Raw genomic sequence first — 15,080 nt, forward strand, 5'->3', positions numbered from 1 at the left:
TGAGTAACTAGTCTGTGCTTGCTAAGATGCCAGACTCTGTTTGGCTAACTAGATTACTCAATGTGTGCAGCTTCATCATTTTATAGGGCCAGTGGTCAAAAAGTCAGGTTAGCTTTACAACCCCCAAAATAATTTCCAAAAGGAACTGATCTAAAAGTAATCGGTCCAAATTATGTTTCAAATTTATGTCACAGTCATGGACAGTTTATGGGTCATGATAAGATATATATATATATATATATATATTTTTACTTTAAAAATACTCTTAAAAACCTTGCTAGGCTCTTTTTACCATACTTCACTTACACTCTGATCTGCAGTGTTTTCTCATTAGGAAAACAGATAATTACCAAATAGAGAGTTATTGGTATGTTTGCAAATATTAGAACCTAATTCTAAGAATAGAGTTGAGAAAATATTGGTGCGAAGATGAACTTGGAGAGCCAAGCCGTCCCGCTGCTGTTGGGTTGCTGACTGTAAAGAGCAGCAAGTTGCTGTGATGATAATTCCAGTTATTATTTAGCTTATTAACTCTGCACGTCCAGTTCTTGAAATGACTGTTCTAGGAGGAGGGGACACTGGCACCTCAGATTAAACGTGTCCTGGGTTATCACTCAGACAAGTGGTGCTACTACAATAACCCAAGAACTATGAGGTATTGCTACATTTCTGCAAGGTGAGATTGAGAATCCTTGCAATTGGGAGTCTCAGAGAATCAGTGAGACATACACACACGATATACTTCTTCGCTTACTTATCTTTCAATAAACAGTGCTTCAGACTCTCATTATTCAAACATTATTTCAGGCACATGAGACCTGGAGAGAAAGAAGAGCAATGAATCCCACCTTCTAGGATTCACCACCATATGGGGAAGAATCTGGAGGTCACGTGCCCTAGAGGGGCACGTTGCTTCTCCACCTCAAAAGCGCAAGTCACCGCCAAGAACTTGAAGACCACTTCCCAGTAACAGTGAGGAGAAGCGGAAAGGTAGAGGGAGTGAGCAGGTGAGGTGAACTCATGAGGGATGGTGACCAGAACAGAATGGTGTGGTTGAAGATCAAAAGTTATGCAAAAAAGAAAAAAAAAAAGTGGAGTCAATACTTCCTGGGATTAAGTATGGCGTGAGTGAGGAAGGCACCGCCGCAGGACTGTGATCACTGATCGGGCGGTGATATTATCAGTATGAGACAAAGAAGTTTGATGTGTGACAATCAGAAAGCTGGAGGGCATTCATTGCATCCTGATGAACTGGTAAACTGACGTCTGCCCGGCTACCAGGTACAGATGAGTCAGAAATTAAACCTGAAACTCATAGGGGAGACCTTCCCTACATGTACAGTGCTCTTGAATCTTTATTTGTATTTTTGATGAACTGTAAAAAGTTTGACTCAGTGCTTATTAAGACTGCAGGAAAGCATAGTGTTGCTATATTTCACTGCATTGCTCAGCTTCCTGAGTGAAGAGGCATTTGAGGCAGTTAACTTAAAAGGGGGCAGGTTTGTTTTGGTTCGTAGTTTTAAAAGTTTCAGTTCAGTCAATTGGCTGTAGGATACTAATGGGCCTGCCAGATGGCAATTTGAATCAAGAGAGAGAAGAGGGCCACAGTCCCATAGGCCTCACTACTAGTGTGTCCCCTGTGGCCTAAGGAGCTCCCACTCGGCTCTACTTCTGAAAGGTGCCATCCCTTTTGAATAGTACCACTGTGCAGTACAGCAAGGAGGTGACATTTGGACTCTGGGGACAGTCATCTAAAGCACAGCATTTATAACTTGCAAATGTCAGTAGCAGATATGAGACAGAGTTCTAATGCTGTTTAGAGGTTGGAGGAGGCAGAGAGCAAATGGAACACAAACTGAGAGGACTGTAGAGTATGATCTTAGGTATGGATCCTTAGCATCTAGGATGTAGTGTGAGCCTTTTAGTTAATACAAACAATTCATTCAAGCTGATGGGTAACTGTCCCCAGAGAGGGGGACAGCAGAAGGAGAGGAAGAAAAGTAGAAGGAAGGATGCCGGAAGCAGGGTGGGTGGAGATGGGATTGGGACAGACAATTAAACAGAAAAAGAAAATTTAGTGTGTGCAAGGCCAAGATCAGGGATGAAGTAATTTCTCAAAACAAAGCAAAAAGCCAACCAACCAACCAAACAAAAGTTTCAAACATGACACCTGAGCTTTTCTATTGCTGAGTATCAGAAATACCTTTGAAAATCTGCCAGCAAGGGACTAGTCTTTGCATAAATATCACCCATCCTTCCCCATCTTTTTTCACAGCCCTGTCACTGTAGAAGAGTTCCTGTATCCAGAGACCAGGAGCATGAAGCTGTCCCTAGAAGTGGACCTCAGGGAGCAGAAGATAAAGAGGTAATGTGAAAAGGAACATTCCTGAAATGCCCGTCAAAGAAAAAAGAATGGGAAGCAATGACACATTCCCGAGGACAGACTCCCTCAGGGGCCACAGAGGCCACTGACAAAGAAAACCAAATAACACTCATTCCTGTGATGAAGTTAGTTTAGAGGGTCACTGACATCTTAGGTTAAGACACAGCAAAGAAACTGTGGAAGGTACTGCTGCCGAGAGCCAGAGAGAAGAGCTTAACATAATGAACAGTAACAAGGACTCTACAGAAGGAGGATCTGACAAGACCAAGAAAGTTCTGGCGGGATCCAGCTCAGGCAGGAAGCTTTGCCATGCTTTCTGGTGCAGCAGTCTGGATAATATAGACACACACAAAGTGGTTACTGCCGTGAAACAGATAAATGTGGCCACCATCACAGATTAGTCCTTATCTTTTTGTGCAGCAAGAACATCGTCTCCTCACTGGGGAAGAATCTCAAGCACAGCAACAGTCTTCATGTTGGATGTCAGGTTTCTAGACTTTTTCATTTCAATGTATCTGCTCCTTTGTTTCTTAGTCTAACTCTGTTATCTCATTCAAGCATGACAAGCATGACAAGAAGGCCTCTTAGGGACTTCTGTCCCCTTCTCATCTGGCTCTCCCCTTTAGTCTCTTCAGATCTTTTCTCAACTTGGACAAGCCGGATCTTGAAAGGTTAGGGGCTATCAGCAACATGTCTCCTTCAGATAGGGCTTAGAAACACACAAGAAGAAATATTGCGCTGCATAGAATAAGGTGATTATATTCAGGGTTAAAAACAAGTTAAATGGTGTTTTAATCCAAGCCCTGAGTGCCCAGAACAGTTACAGCTGTTAGAACAGAAAATAGTCAGTTTTCCAAGCATGGCGCCAGGGTGCAGTGGTAATGTTATGGGCTTTTATTACATACTTGTCAGTCTTATTATGGGTAGTGTATTCAGTTTAAAATCTGCCTATCAATTACCAAGCCATATGCAAAAAAAAAAAAAAAAAAATTTAAGGGTCTGTATACAGCAGCTTAAGAGGTGGAGAATGCACTCAGCAGATAGGGCAAGGAGCCCTCTGAGACTGTCTAAAAGAATATCATTAATTTTTACAGTGTACTCTCGTTTCTGGAGCGGCTCCAGCATAGGCTTTCTATAAAAACCGTCTCAGGTTCAGGACGATGCTATGCGCTCGCAGAAGCACCACAGAAACGGCATTGTTCCATATGTTGCTACTTAGCAACGCCGTCTGTAAGTCCCACAGCAGGCTCAGAGTCGAAAACCGAACAGGAGTTATAATGTTGAGTGATGCGAGGAGGCGAGTTGTCCCGGATTACTAAACCATGCAGCTGTTTGATGTTAGGTAGGAAACGGAACAACACTCCCATCCCTACCCCCTTTTCTACAGGATGACTGAGATCTTCTTTATGGCTGCCTAAAGGATACGTTGATTAAAACTGCCCCAAACAACACCAGGTTAATGAATTCTTGGACACAGTGTATTGCAGGAAATAAAAAGAATGTTAAAGTGTAAAATTTAGCAAAAATCATTCGGGTTGGGTAATTTGTGAAGTTCATTCACCTCCAGGGTATGTGCTGCCTTACATTAGTCCAATTTATAAAACAACTCATTCTAAAACATTTTCATACATGCTGCATTATTTCTTTAAAAAAAACCTTAAAAAATAAAATTAAATTATAAAAAACAAACAAACCTTGTTCCTGCCTCACAAAGCTGCCATGTCTTTAGAAAGCACAAGATTATTTTGGATTTCCTTATTCCTTCTTTATATAGTCACTGTATAGGAAACATTCTTAGGAACTTGTGACTGAAATATTACGAAAACCAATGCTGGTTGTTTGACTTTGGTAAGGGATTAATATTCCACACTGTAGTTGAATTTAGAAATCTAAGGAGGTGGATTGCCAAGATGCATATATTCCAAAGTCGCCATCCTTTATCCCAAACTGCTTAAGACGGACATAATGATTCTCTGTGAGCGAGCAGCTGCTTTATAACAGTAATCATTTATTGAGTTTGTGCTTCTACTGTTTCAAACAAATTCAATTAGCCCTCACACTTCAAAACCCTAAAGGCCCAAAGAGATGGTACCGGGCTGCTTTAATCTAATAGTAATACTAAACTTGTCAGTACAGTTTTGGGATTGATGGTTAGAAGCAAATTAATAGTAACATTTTTCATTTTTTAATCAAACAGTCCTATTCAGAACTACCTATGGGTCCTAGGGGTACTTAGTAGAATGAATTCAGTAAAGGAAAAATTCTACATGCAAAGAAAAGCTTCCTTTTTGGAGCGGTCCCTACACTGATCTTCTCAACAGAATGGAGACAGGCAGAACCCCGGCCTTTGAACGTCGTCATGACCTTTACAGTTAAACAATGTAGTGGAGTGTCCATAATGTCTGCCAAACAAGGCAATCGTCATAATGGTTTCTAAACAAATGCTGAGTTCATGGAGATGTGTGCCTGCCTGCTTTTAGTTAAGCCAGGGATATTCACTCACAGAGAGCACTCCTATTCTACGTATTAGATCGAGTTTTCTGTCAACCACTATGAAAGAAAATGTTCTTGTATGCCGTCCCTTTGCACCCCCCTCTCCCCTCAGTGGTCAAACCAACTCGGGCAGATAAATAGACTTTGAAAACTACTACCTGGGAGTTTATGCTTTCAGTTGCCGGTATGTGAAATTTCAGGTAAATATGATTTCCACTAGTGAAGAAAAAAAATAGGTTCATGTCCACCACATGCTCCCGTGAACTCTCGCTACTCTCATTTATTCGCTTATTTATTTTTGCTTATAGTGTTCTGATATTCTATGTTATCTTGGCACCCTGGGGCAGTTATAATTTTGCTTTAACTGCCCTCTCTGGATTAGAGGGCCTGGCTTTAAGTATCTAAAAATAAATAGCCGGGCATTTACTTTTATAAATGTAACCATTTACATTCTCATTCCACTTTTTTTTTGGTCACTTCTCATGATTAAATACCTTGTCAACCTTTCCCAGGAAATAGACACAAAGGTGCCCTTGAAAGATTTTGGTCATGTTTATGTTCTGGGGTCTAAAAGCTAGTTTCTCCCCTGTCCCCAAGAAAGTAGTTAAAGCAGCCGTCTAGGACCCACCATCCATAATATCTTATTGATGAAGATAATGCAGGTTTGAAAATAGCTCCAAACAGTTGATAAGGCAGCTATTGGTGGCATGTGCAGTTTACCTCGAGAAACACATCCACAGTCAGGAACACAAATAACTTCCACCTGTAAAGACTTTATTTCCTAAAGGTAACACAACTGTTTAGGAAAGCTCATGCTGGCAAAACAGCTGCTTGCCATTCTGGAAGGGAAGCGAGGTAGCATCCCTCACCAAATGCCAAAGCTGGTATTTTATCAGCTCCATCTCATTAACTAGAAACAAGGCTTAAATGCTTTGTTTATAAATTATGATTATTCCTGATTGCGGCAGTTACTGATGGTGCTACTCATTTGCAATGCAACTCTTTGAATTTGTTTAATTACAATTTGAAACAAGGCAGAGAAGATTAATTAACCCACCTGGCTGGCTGGCACATAGTCCTGGCTCGGCTCTGTCATGCTCATATACATGTTCTCACCGTCAAACTGCAAATGAAATAATAGTAAACATTGAGCAATCTTGACTGTGTGTACGTTTTTCTTTCTTTCGTTTTTTTTTTTTTTCTCCTCACCATCAAACTGGAAAACAGTAGCCATAAAAAAAAATAGCATGGCTGAGAACATGAAAAATCTGTCATGGTAAAGTGGGCCACATCTTCCCTTTGATGTTTCTGTTGTCATCTTTCCTGACCCTGCATGTCAGTGATTTGGAGTAATTAGTGCTCTAGTAATTACAGCACGCAAGCAAGAAATGAATGGTTTCCTTTCATCTGCAATCTGTTTTAAAACAAAATGGCTCATTTTGCACGCCATGTATACAGACTGCAGTCGGGCTGTAATGAAGTATTAAATGAATGGCATGCTTTCTGAGAGGAAAAAAAAATAATGGAAAATACAAGGAGGCACAGCTCCGTGCATTCTGAGTTTAGCTCTCTCTCAAAATAAATAAAGAAAGAAAGAAAAGAAAAGAAGAAGTGCAGAGTTTCATAATGGACTGAAATTGGCTTCTCTCTAATGGCCTTCTGATTAAAAAGCATTTTACATTTACAGTAATATTTGAAGAAAGCATGTCACACTATAACCATGGCTAAGAATGAAATATAAGAATAACAAAGAAATGAAACAATAACATACAGGTACATGATCAAAGTTCTTGTCCTGAAAAACATTTCAAATACATAGAATAAATATAAATAGGCAAATGCACACAAACTGACCCATATATTTGCAAGTTAGGAACAAGAGAGAAGGAGGGTAATCCCCGGCAGCCAGCAGCAAAAGCACCAAACCAGTCACAGCTTTAACAGCAGCAAAATGCACTTGGCAATGTTGGGCTTGAATCATTCCATTCAGACTTAATCCTCCTCTATCTTGAGTCACTTGGTAGATGTTAAAAGGGAAAAGTAAAAGTTTTCCCTTTAGTTAAAAGAAGATTTTTTTTCCCCAAGGTAATCATCAAATGGACCAATATAATCAGCTTGAAAACTAGGTCTGAATATGTGCTCAGTGATAGGCTATTTAGACATAGGGTCTCACATGTATGAAAACCTATTTTTCAAGACAAGACAATCATTACATCGATAGAAGTACAAGCTAAAGGGAATATATTTTTACATGTCACTGACTTGATACACCCGAACAGAAAACCATGAGTCAGAGACATTCTATCCCATCACCTGAAGTCTCCAAGCCTATAAGGAAGTCATGTAAGCTCCACAGATGTATCAGAGGCTCTGCTATAGTCAGCAATAGTGAATGCTGCTGGGCAAAGCCCACCCTCCACACCTCCCAATGGCACTGAAGAACTCACTGAGTTCACCATAAATACTGAAAGGATTTCTTTATGTATCACCCTATAAACACAGTTCATATCATGCACATTACCTATCTCAACGCTCTCAAGATCCTTTATTGAGTGACAGGGTTGGTTGTGCAGTCCAGAGATTAGTACAAGTAGGGAGGAGAGCTGTTTGATCCAGCTGCCCTGTCAATTGGCTCAGGGACCTTGGGTCCAAGAGACTTACCCAAGGGTGCCATCCTATTGGCCGGGTGAGCTTACCCTAAGAACCAGTCACCCATCCTATCCAACAACTCAGAGCTTCACAGGGAATTCTCCAGCGTGGCCTGCTGTGGGCTACACTGGTTTGTTTGCAAATGTTTTTAATGTTAAGGTGCCAAAGAACCACTTAAAATATGGACAGTTTTTTTTTTTTTTGACTATAACAAACTAAACGGAACAGAAGTAGTGGAGTGAATCAGATCTTCTGAAGCCCATGCATATTCTAGAATGTGTTACTTTCTATTTCATCTTCTCAAACTCGTTTTCTAAATTTGGCATCACTCTCAAGCCAGCTAAGGCTTTGAAGTTTTGGTTTTAGTCTATCCGAAGTGTAGGCTAATTGAATATGTTCATGTTACTGTTCTGGATGAAAACTTTCCCTCAAAATGTACCAAAGTTAAGTGATTTTTGAGCCAAGGCTGAAATAGCATTTCGCAATAAAAAGTATGCAGTTATAAATGTTGTAAATTTTTTTTAGTGTATTCCATGTCCTCTCTACCTATGCACACATCTACTGCTGTGCATTAACTAATTAACTTGTGTGACTACCAAGAGTTAGGCGTTATTACTAATACGTGAACAGTATAAACAAGCAGAGAAAGGGTCAGAGCAGTTATATGGATGCTGAGTTATATGGCCTCTACCAGGCATGTCTGGGACTCAGCCAGGGCTGACTGGCACATGCACGAACTGCCAGAGCACATCAGCATATTCTGAGTCACCATGGTGCCTTAGCTACCAATTCTGAAACAGTGCTGCTGCAGACTGGTGACAGTTCAGCTCAAGTGCCCCTAATCTGGAAGTTGGAAAGCCAAATCACTTTAATATTTGAGACATTTTAAACACCATCATGATGTCACAAATGCAGTCAAAAGTAATGCAGGCACACTAAACATAGTATATGAAACTGTCTTCTGATTATAGATATATAGGTTAATAAAATGTAAGTGTTTTACTTACATTTAGGTCATAGCTCTCTCTTACACATACAGTCTCTATCTATCTATCTATTTATCTATCTATCATTTATCATCTATTTATCTACCTATCATTTATCTGTCTATCTTCCTGTCATCTATCTATCTATCTATCTATCTATCTATCTATCTATCTCTCGTCTATCACCTATCTATCACCAATCTATCATCTATCTATCCATCTATCATCTATCACCAATCTGTCTATCTATCCATCTATCTATCATCTATCCATCCATTTATCATCTATCACCAATCTATCTATTGATCTATCTATCTATCTATCTATCTATCTATTTATCTATCTATCTATCTGTCTGTCTATCTATCTATCCATTTATCATCTATCACCAATCTGTCTGTCTGTCTATCTATCTATCTATCTATCTATCTATCTATCTATCACCTATCACCAATCTATCATCTATCTATCTACCTATCATCTATCACCTATCTCTCTCTATTTCTCTATCTATCCATCTATCTATCATCTATCACCAATCTATCATCTATCATCTATCTATCTATCTATCTATCTATCTATCTATCTATCTATCTATCTGATCTCCTATTGAGCTTATTTTTTCAGAGAACTGTAACATGGGTGGGTGGCTTTTATTACTACTGTGCTTTTCAGAATTCTTTAGGATCATATTTTTGGTGGGCATACTGGCACCAGCACTTAGGAGACAGAAGCAACAGGATCTTGAATTTGAGGGCAACCTGGCCTATTTAGACAGAGAGAGAGAGAGAGAGAGAGAGAGAGAGAGAGAGAGAGTTGGGGAGGAAAGGAGCGAAGAGTCTTCACAGTATTTCTGGAGGGCATATTATATGGAAACATTCAATTCTTGTGCACACATGTTTTCTTGAGAGCAGGGCCTAGTTTCTTAAGAGAGCTTTTTGAGAGGTTTTCCTAGGCTAATCCCTGGGTCTCTTTCTCATTCTGCTACTTTTTGTGCCTTCCTATACACCCCAGACAGTCACTGCCCTGCTTCCACAGTGCCTTCCTTCTTTTCTACATTTGGAAGCATTTCCTAGGGTCCACTGTTCCCGTTAGTAAAGGCCAGCCATGCCCAGACTTTGGGTAGATACGAGTTTCCAGTTAGGTGTTGTGGTTATGTATGGAATACACTCTGGTTACTTTTTGGGTCCCCATAACTTAGAATCAGCATTAAATCATTTAAAATTGTTTATTATCTAATTACCAAAACTCAGATCATACTTTCTTCTTTAAATAAATTATCTTCCTAGAGAAAGTGACAGTGGCTTTCAAAGAGAAAGAAGTTTTCAGACAAGGTTTTGGTGGCTTTTTGCTTGTTTTTCTTTGAAATCTAGGACTTAGGACACTACACAAATGCTCTACCGTTGAGCTACCTCTCTAGGCCTCACCACTGCTGCAAGACTAAAACTGGTGGAGGGACTGAGGAGAGAGCTCAGCCGGTGAAGTACTCGCCATGCAAACATGAGAACCTGGGTTCAGTCTGCAGAGCTCACACAAATGTTTGGTGTAGAGGCAGCAACATTTAATCTAAAATCTGCAGAGGTGAAGAGAGGCAGATCCCTGTATAGCCTAACTGGTAAACCCCAACAAACACAACCTTTGGGGTGAAGAGACGAAAACGTACAGAAATGATTAGGGTGCCATCATTCAAATGCTGTCTCCACTTCCTCAGTCTTTCAATTTGTAAGACTGTATTTAATAGAAGATACATAGATTGGCTGGGAGCCAAGAACCCCAGACTCTATGAAATCAGGCTCCCCTTGTATGAGTTGGAAAACAACAATCTATACATGTCCAAACAAGCCTCCAACCTCTCCCTGTGGCTTAAGGCTTGCAATTGGACCATGGCTGAGAAGGAAAGAGGGCAAGGGTATCCTGACCCAGCTCCTCCCCCATCAAGCTGGGTTTTCCTAGCTCACCACACCCTGTCCAGAAGCTGTTGCCAGGGGCTCAGCAGGCCTCCCACTACTCCAACCATCTTAAAAAGCATCCCATGTTGTGGGCTTAAGGCCAGTTGTCATTTGAAGTAGAATTATAGCTCACAGAGTCCTAGAATTTTGGGTTTGGAAAGCTCCCTAAAGACATTTATCTGAATTTCTCACATCGTGATGGAAGAAATAGATGCTTTGTTAGTCACATGGACCATCTGGGAATAGAACCAAGGTCTGAATTCTGAGTAGGAAAGCTTTCCACTATGATATACTGCTTTATTTTCTATTACCCATAAAAGGTGGGAATTGACTGTATAGCTACAGATGTTCCTCAACTTGCAATGGAGTTATGGCCTGATAAAATTATTGTCAAGTGAGTATAAAATACACGGACTATACCTAACCTACTAAACATCCCAGCTTAGCAACAAAACACACTGCAGAGTGTTGCTTGCTTCTACCTATGATTGCACGGCTGACTAGAAGCTGTAAATTGCTGTCAGTGCCCAGCATCACAGAAAGGACTGCATTGCGTGTTGCAAGCCTAAGAAAAGAACAAAATTCAAAATTTGGACCAGGGGCTAGGAATGTTGTTTAGTAGCAGAGAACTTACTTAGCATACTCAAAGCTCTGGTTTCTACCCCTGGCACCATTCAACAAGTAAATATCAATCATGGTGGCTACTGAATGCATATTGCTTCTGCATTCTCATAATGCAAAGAAAAAAGTACTAACTTGAACAATTGTAAGTCACGGCCTGTCTTGTATGTAATGTATATTTGTGTGTTCACACATCTGAAGGCACAGCAGGGACATTATTACACTTTAATGACCCCAATTCCCTCTATATGTATCATGTACTAGATGACCATTATTAGATTATTAGTAATTACTGCAATAACGTTGTTTCATTAAACATTACTAACTGCATCTACCCATGCCTTATGTTTATCTCAGTAAGTATGCTGGGAAGTCAACTGAATTTAGGCATTATAACTTTTCAAAATATATATGGCCACACAAGGGCTTTTAATTTCCATGTTTTCCCAATTTAAAACCTGCAGTAAAGTTTGAAAGAATAAATAGACTGACTTCTTTAAATTTAAATGTAAATGGCATCAACTCAGGATTAGCTTTTCTGACCAAGTGCTTTTATATTCTTTATTGTGTTTTTATTTCAAAGCACCAGGGGATGCAATCACATAAAAACTCATTTATAATCTTCTACAACAGTTTTTTTTAAATTGTTTTTAGAGGATATTAACCAAACCCATAATCCCAAAGAGCCTTTCAAACTAGGTAGTCATTATTTCTTCTATTTAAAAACAGAAAAGAGATGTCTAGCGTTGTGTGAACGTAGTCAGTGATGAGCAACAGTGAACAAAACAGGAACACAAGAGACAAGAGTGGGAACGTGAATGCGCAGTCATTGGCTCAGGTACAAGATATGGCATATTTTCTAATGGAAACCAGGAAAAGAAAATCAGAAAGCTGGTGATAAAGGAGAGAGGGAGGTGGGACACACACACACATACAGAGAGAGAGAGAGACAGAGACAGAGAGAGGGCACGAGAGAGCACTCAAAGAATTCGCACTGTCTCTATGAGAGAGAAATCCCCACATTTCTACGTTTTTCTGTAGGAGCCTTTGAGTACAATAACAAGCTAACAGCAGAAATGTTTATGAGAGTGATGGGTTAATGAGACATTTCTTAGACAATCCATTATAGTAAATCATAAGAAAAAGTAATGAACTTAAAAAATAAAACTTCCAGTTTTGCACTGTTTGGTCCAGCATTAGAAGTTGTATTTCTTTCTTTACTGTAATGAAAGAAGCAACAGCTTTGGGCGGGAAGTCTAAGCCTTTTGCTGTTTTTGTCTGGATGCAAGCTGAGCTGGGGATATAGGTCAGCGGTAGAATGCTTGTAACGCGGATCCAAGACCTTAGGTTCAATGCCCTGAACTAGAAGTAAAAAATCATATTGAATGAAACACCCTGAAAGCTAAGCATAACCAAATGAATGGGACAATGTGCACAGCTATAAGGCTAGTCACGTGGTCATAGGGATCCAGCAGGCTCCCTCCACATCCACCGTGTTCTCCTTTGGTCAGGAGGCACAGGGCGGGTTGACACTTGTCTATGTCTCTTCCAGCTTTAAGGCTGCACCTGCTAACGTGCAGCAGCTATCCTGCATGCTGAACCCTGATGAATGCCCTGGAAACGTGACTGGTATACGGAGAGTGCCTAAGACACAGGCAAGGAAAGAACCTAACTATTCTGCTTCCGCTTTCTAAGTCTGTGTATTGCAACCTAGGGGTTCATGGCACTGGACTGGAAAGAGAGACCACTCCTACCCTCCTGTGGGTAGGGTGACTTGGCTCCTGTGACTTGAATTGCAGTGATAAAGAATGTATTCTAGTTCTGAATAGCATGGAGTTGAGAAGGGAAGAAAGAAAACTAGACCGCAGCTTACAACCTGGATTCTACTTTGAAACCAAGCGAATGTTCTCATTGTATTTCTGTCCTAGCAGAACATTTACTTGGGGATACATTGCCTTTGATGATTCTGAAACCTGAGATTTTCATTATCAGCTTAAGCATTTCTCTACAGCATGTCTGGTGGCACAGCAGGTCCATGGCATGAATCTCATGGAAAGAGAAGCCTCTAAAGTCCAGGGCAAGGCTGTTGTGCAATGGCTTTGGTGTTCTGACTGCTTACAAACAAATGTACTATGCTCACACATTCAGAGATGGTCATGGAATTCTTATGGTGGTCCCCTAGAAGGCACCCCATGGATGGCAGTAATGCCACTGTGGTTTAACTTCTTCCTTTGGAGGCACTTCCAATCTCACCAAATATGCAGTTCCCATCACAACTGTCATACAGTAGCTATCACAGCTCCTATTATATAGATGAGAGTTTGTGTATTTCTCTGAGATGTGTTGAATCTCCATCTCCTACTATCTTCCTAACCCCCCGGCTTTAGCTGGTAACTTTGCTTCCAAGAATGGCTGATGCCAATTCCAGTCATAAACCACTCAAAGATCCCATTCCTACCCACAGTAGCTATGTGTAACCTAAGTAGGATGCCCGCCGATGTGGAAAAACTCTGCCTCTGAGTGGGGACCAGAGAAGGTTGTGCCTGCCTCAGCATCTGCAGGCCTGGATGCGGTAGCCTAGGGTGGAGGGGTATTATAAAAGGGAGGAACTGACCCCTTATGTTTCCTGTGGTCTTCCTGGAAATAGACCTCTCACCCAACAACTAGAGGTGAATTACTGTAAAGCCTTGGCCAGTTGGAAATATGTATGGTGCGATTTGTTCCCTTTATCTCCTCCCAAGACTAGCTTCCTTTCCCTCACTCAGGCTATCCAGAGCTTGTATTATGAGGGTTAACCTGTGAGCTTGCATTCACTCCTGAGTGGGCTAGAGCAGCCTGTAAAGCCACTACTGGTAAGTGACTGTCCAGCAGGGCTACTAAGCTCATCTAGGGTTTGTTTTGCTTTCTCTTACATTCTCATGCAAAGACTGAAATCAGCCTAGGAAGCAGACAGGTAGAAGAAACAAGAGCCCCTACATCATGAACAGTATTCCTCTATTTAAAAGCAAGAAGTTGAAGTTTCTAGGGAAAAAAGTCATCTACCCTAAGCCTTCAACACCAAGCAATCAATTTTCATTATACATTGTGTTGGAAAGAAAATAACATGTGGATGAAAGCTTAACTACCACGCTATTCTGCTGAGTTTAATGAAAATTTATTTAACTCAATCAAAATACTCACGATATATTTACACATCTTTATGAAATATGCACCTAAAAACCTCCAGTGTCAGCTAATAAGGAGCAAATGTTTCTGATAGTATACCAGGATCTTGTCTCATAAGGAAATACCTCCGCAATTCTGAAATTCTATAAAGCATGAAGCTCTAAAGCTCTGCTGCTCTGAGAGAGCACAGAGCCAAGTGTTTGCTTCAGAACATTCCTTGGCCTCATCTTGTTTTAGACCAATTTTTCTGAATCTGTGAAAGGAACACTTGAGAAGTGCCTCACACTTGCTGGCAACTCTAAGCTCACTTTTTTCCACATCCCGTCAGCTATCACTGCATTGACCACAGAACCTACATTCTACTTCAGTGCTGAATGAGAAGCATGAAGGCAATTAGCCTGGAGGCGGGCGGCTGGCTCCTGCACCATCAGTGTCCCCTCATAAGCAAAGGCCATTTCCAGTATCCGAGGAAGGGAAAAAAAGGTGAGACTATTTCTCAACACCTGTCTGTTCTGGAAGAGTTTGCTCACTTCTGAGAATCTCCAAGCATTGAGTGACTGGATACATATGAGTAACATTGAGGTTACATTCAGACTAGATTGGAAGATGATGGGCATTGAGTAACCAGATACATGTGAGTAATAATGAGGTCCTATTCAGACTAGGTTAGGGAAAGTCCGGTGGGCTGAGAAGAGACGCAGCTTTTTAAGAAGCTTAGGACGAACAGCGGCTGAATAATTTTGAGATTAAAAGTGATAATTAAAAAAAAATCTATGTAGGCTTTGGGCAATGAGACAGGCAACTTCATCTCTTTGAGGTAATTACTCAGACAAA

General features: G+C 40.6%; 1 protein-coding gene across 3 annotated transcripts in view; it reads right to left on the bottom strand.

Moving 5' to 3' along the window:
* The window catches only part of Tox (thymocyte selection associated high mobility group box), a 309,256-nt gene that overhangs the window by 146,106 nt on the left and 148,070 nt on the right, over window positions 1–15,080 (bottom strand). The window contains exons 1-2 of one of the 3 annotated variants that reach the window (XM_060385957.1): window positions 7,398–7,464; window positions 5,934–5,999 (exon numbers count right to left, since the gene is read on the bottom strand). In XM_060385957.1, the coding sequence (XP_060241940.1) occupies window positions 5,934–5,984 (51 nt within the window). In that variant the 5' untranslated portion in view covers window positions 5,985–5,999; window positions 7,398–7,464. Of the gene's footprint in view, window positions 1–5,933; window positions 6,000–6,730; window positions 6,771–7,397; window positions 7,465–15,080 lie in introns of those variants that run through there. The other 2 variants (XM_060385958.1, XM_060385956.1) reach the window with 2 other exon arrangements.

Source organism: Meriones unguiculatus, chromosome 6 (assembly GCF_030254825.1).
Source record: "Meriones unguiculatus strain TT.TT164.6M chromosome 6, Bangor_MerUng_6.1, whole genome shotgun sequence".
Lineage (NCBI taxonomy): Eukaryota > Metazoa > Chordata > Mammalia > Rodentia > Muridae > Meriones > Meriones unguiculatus.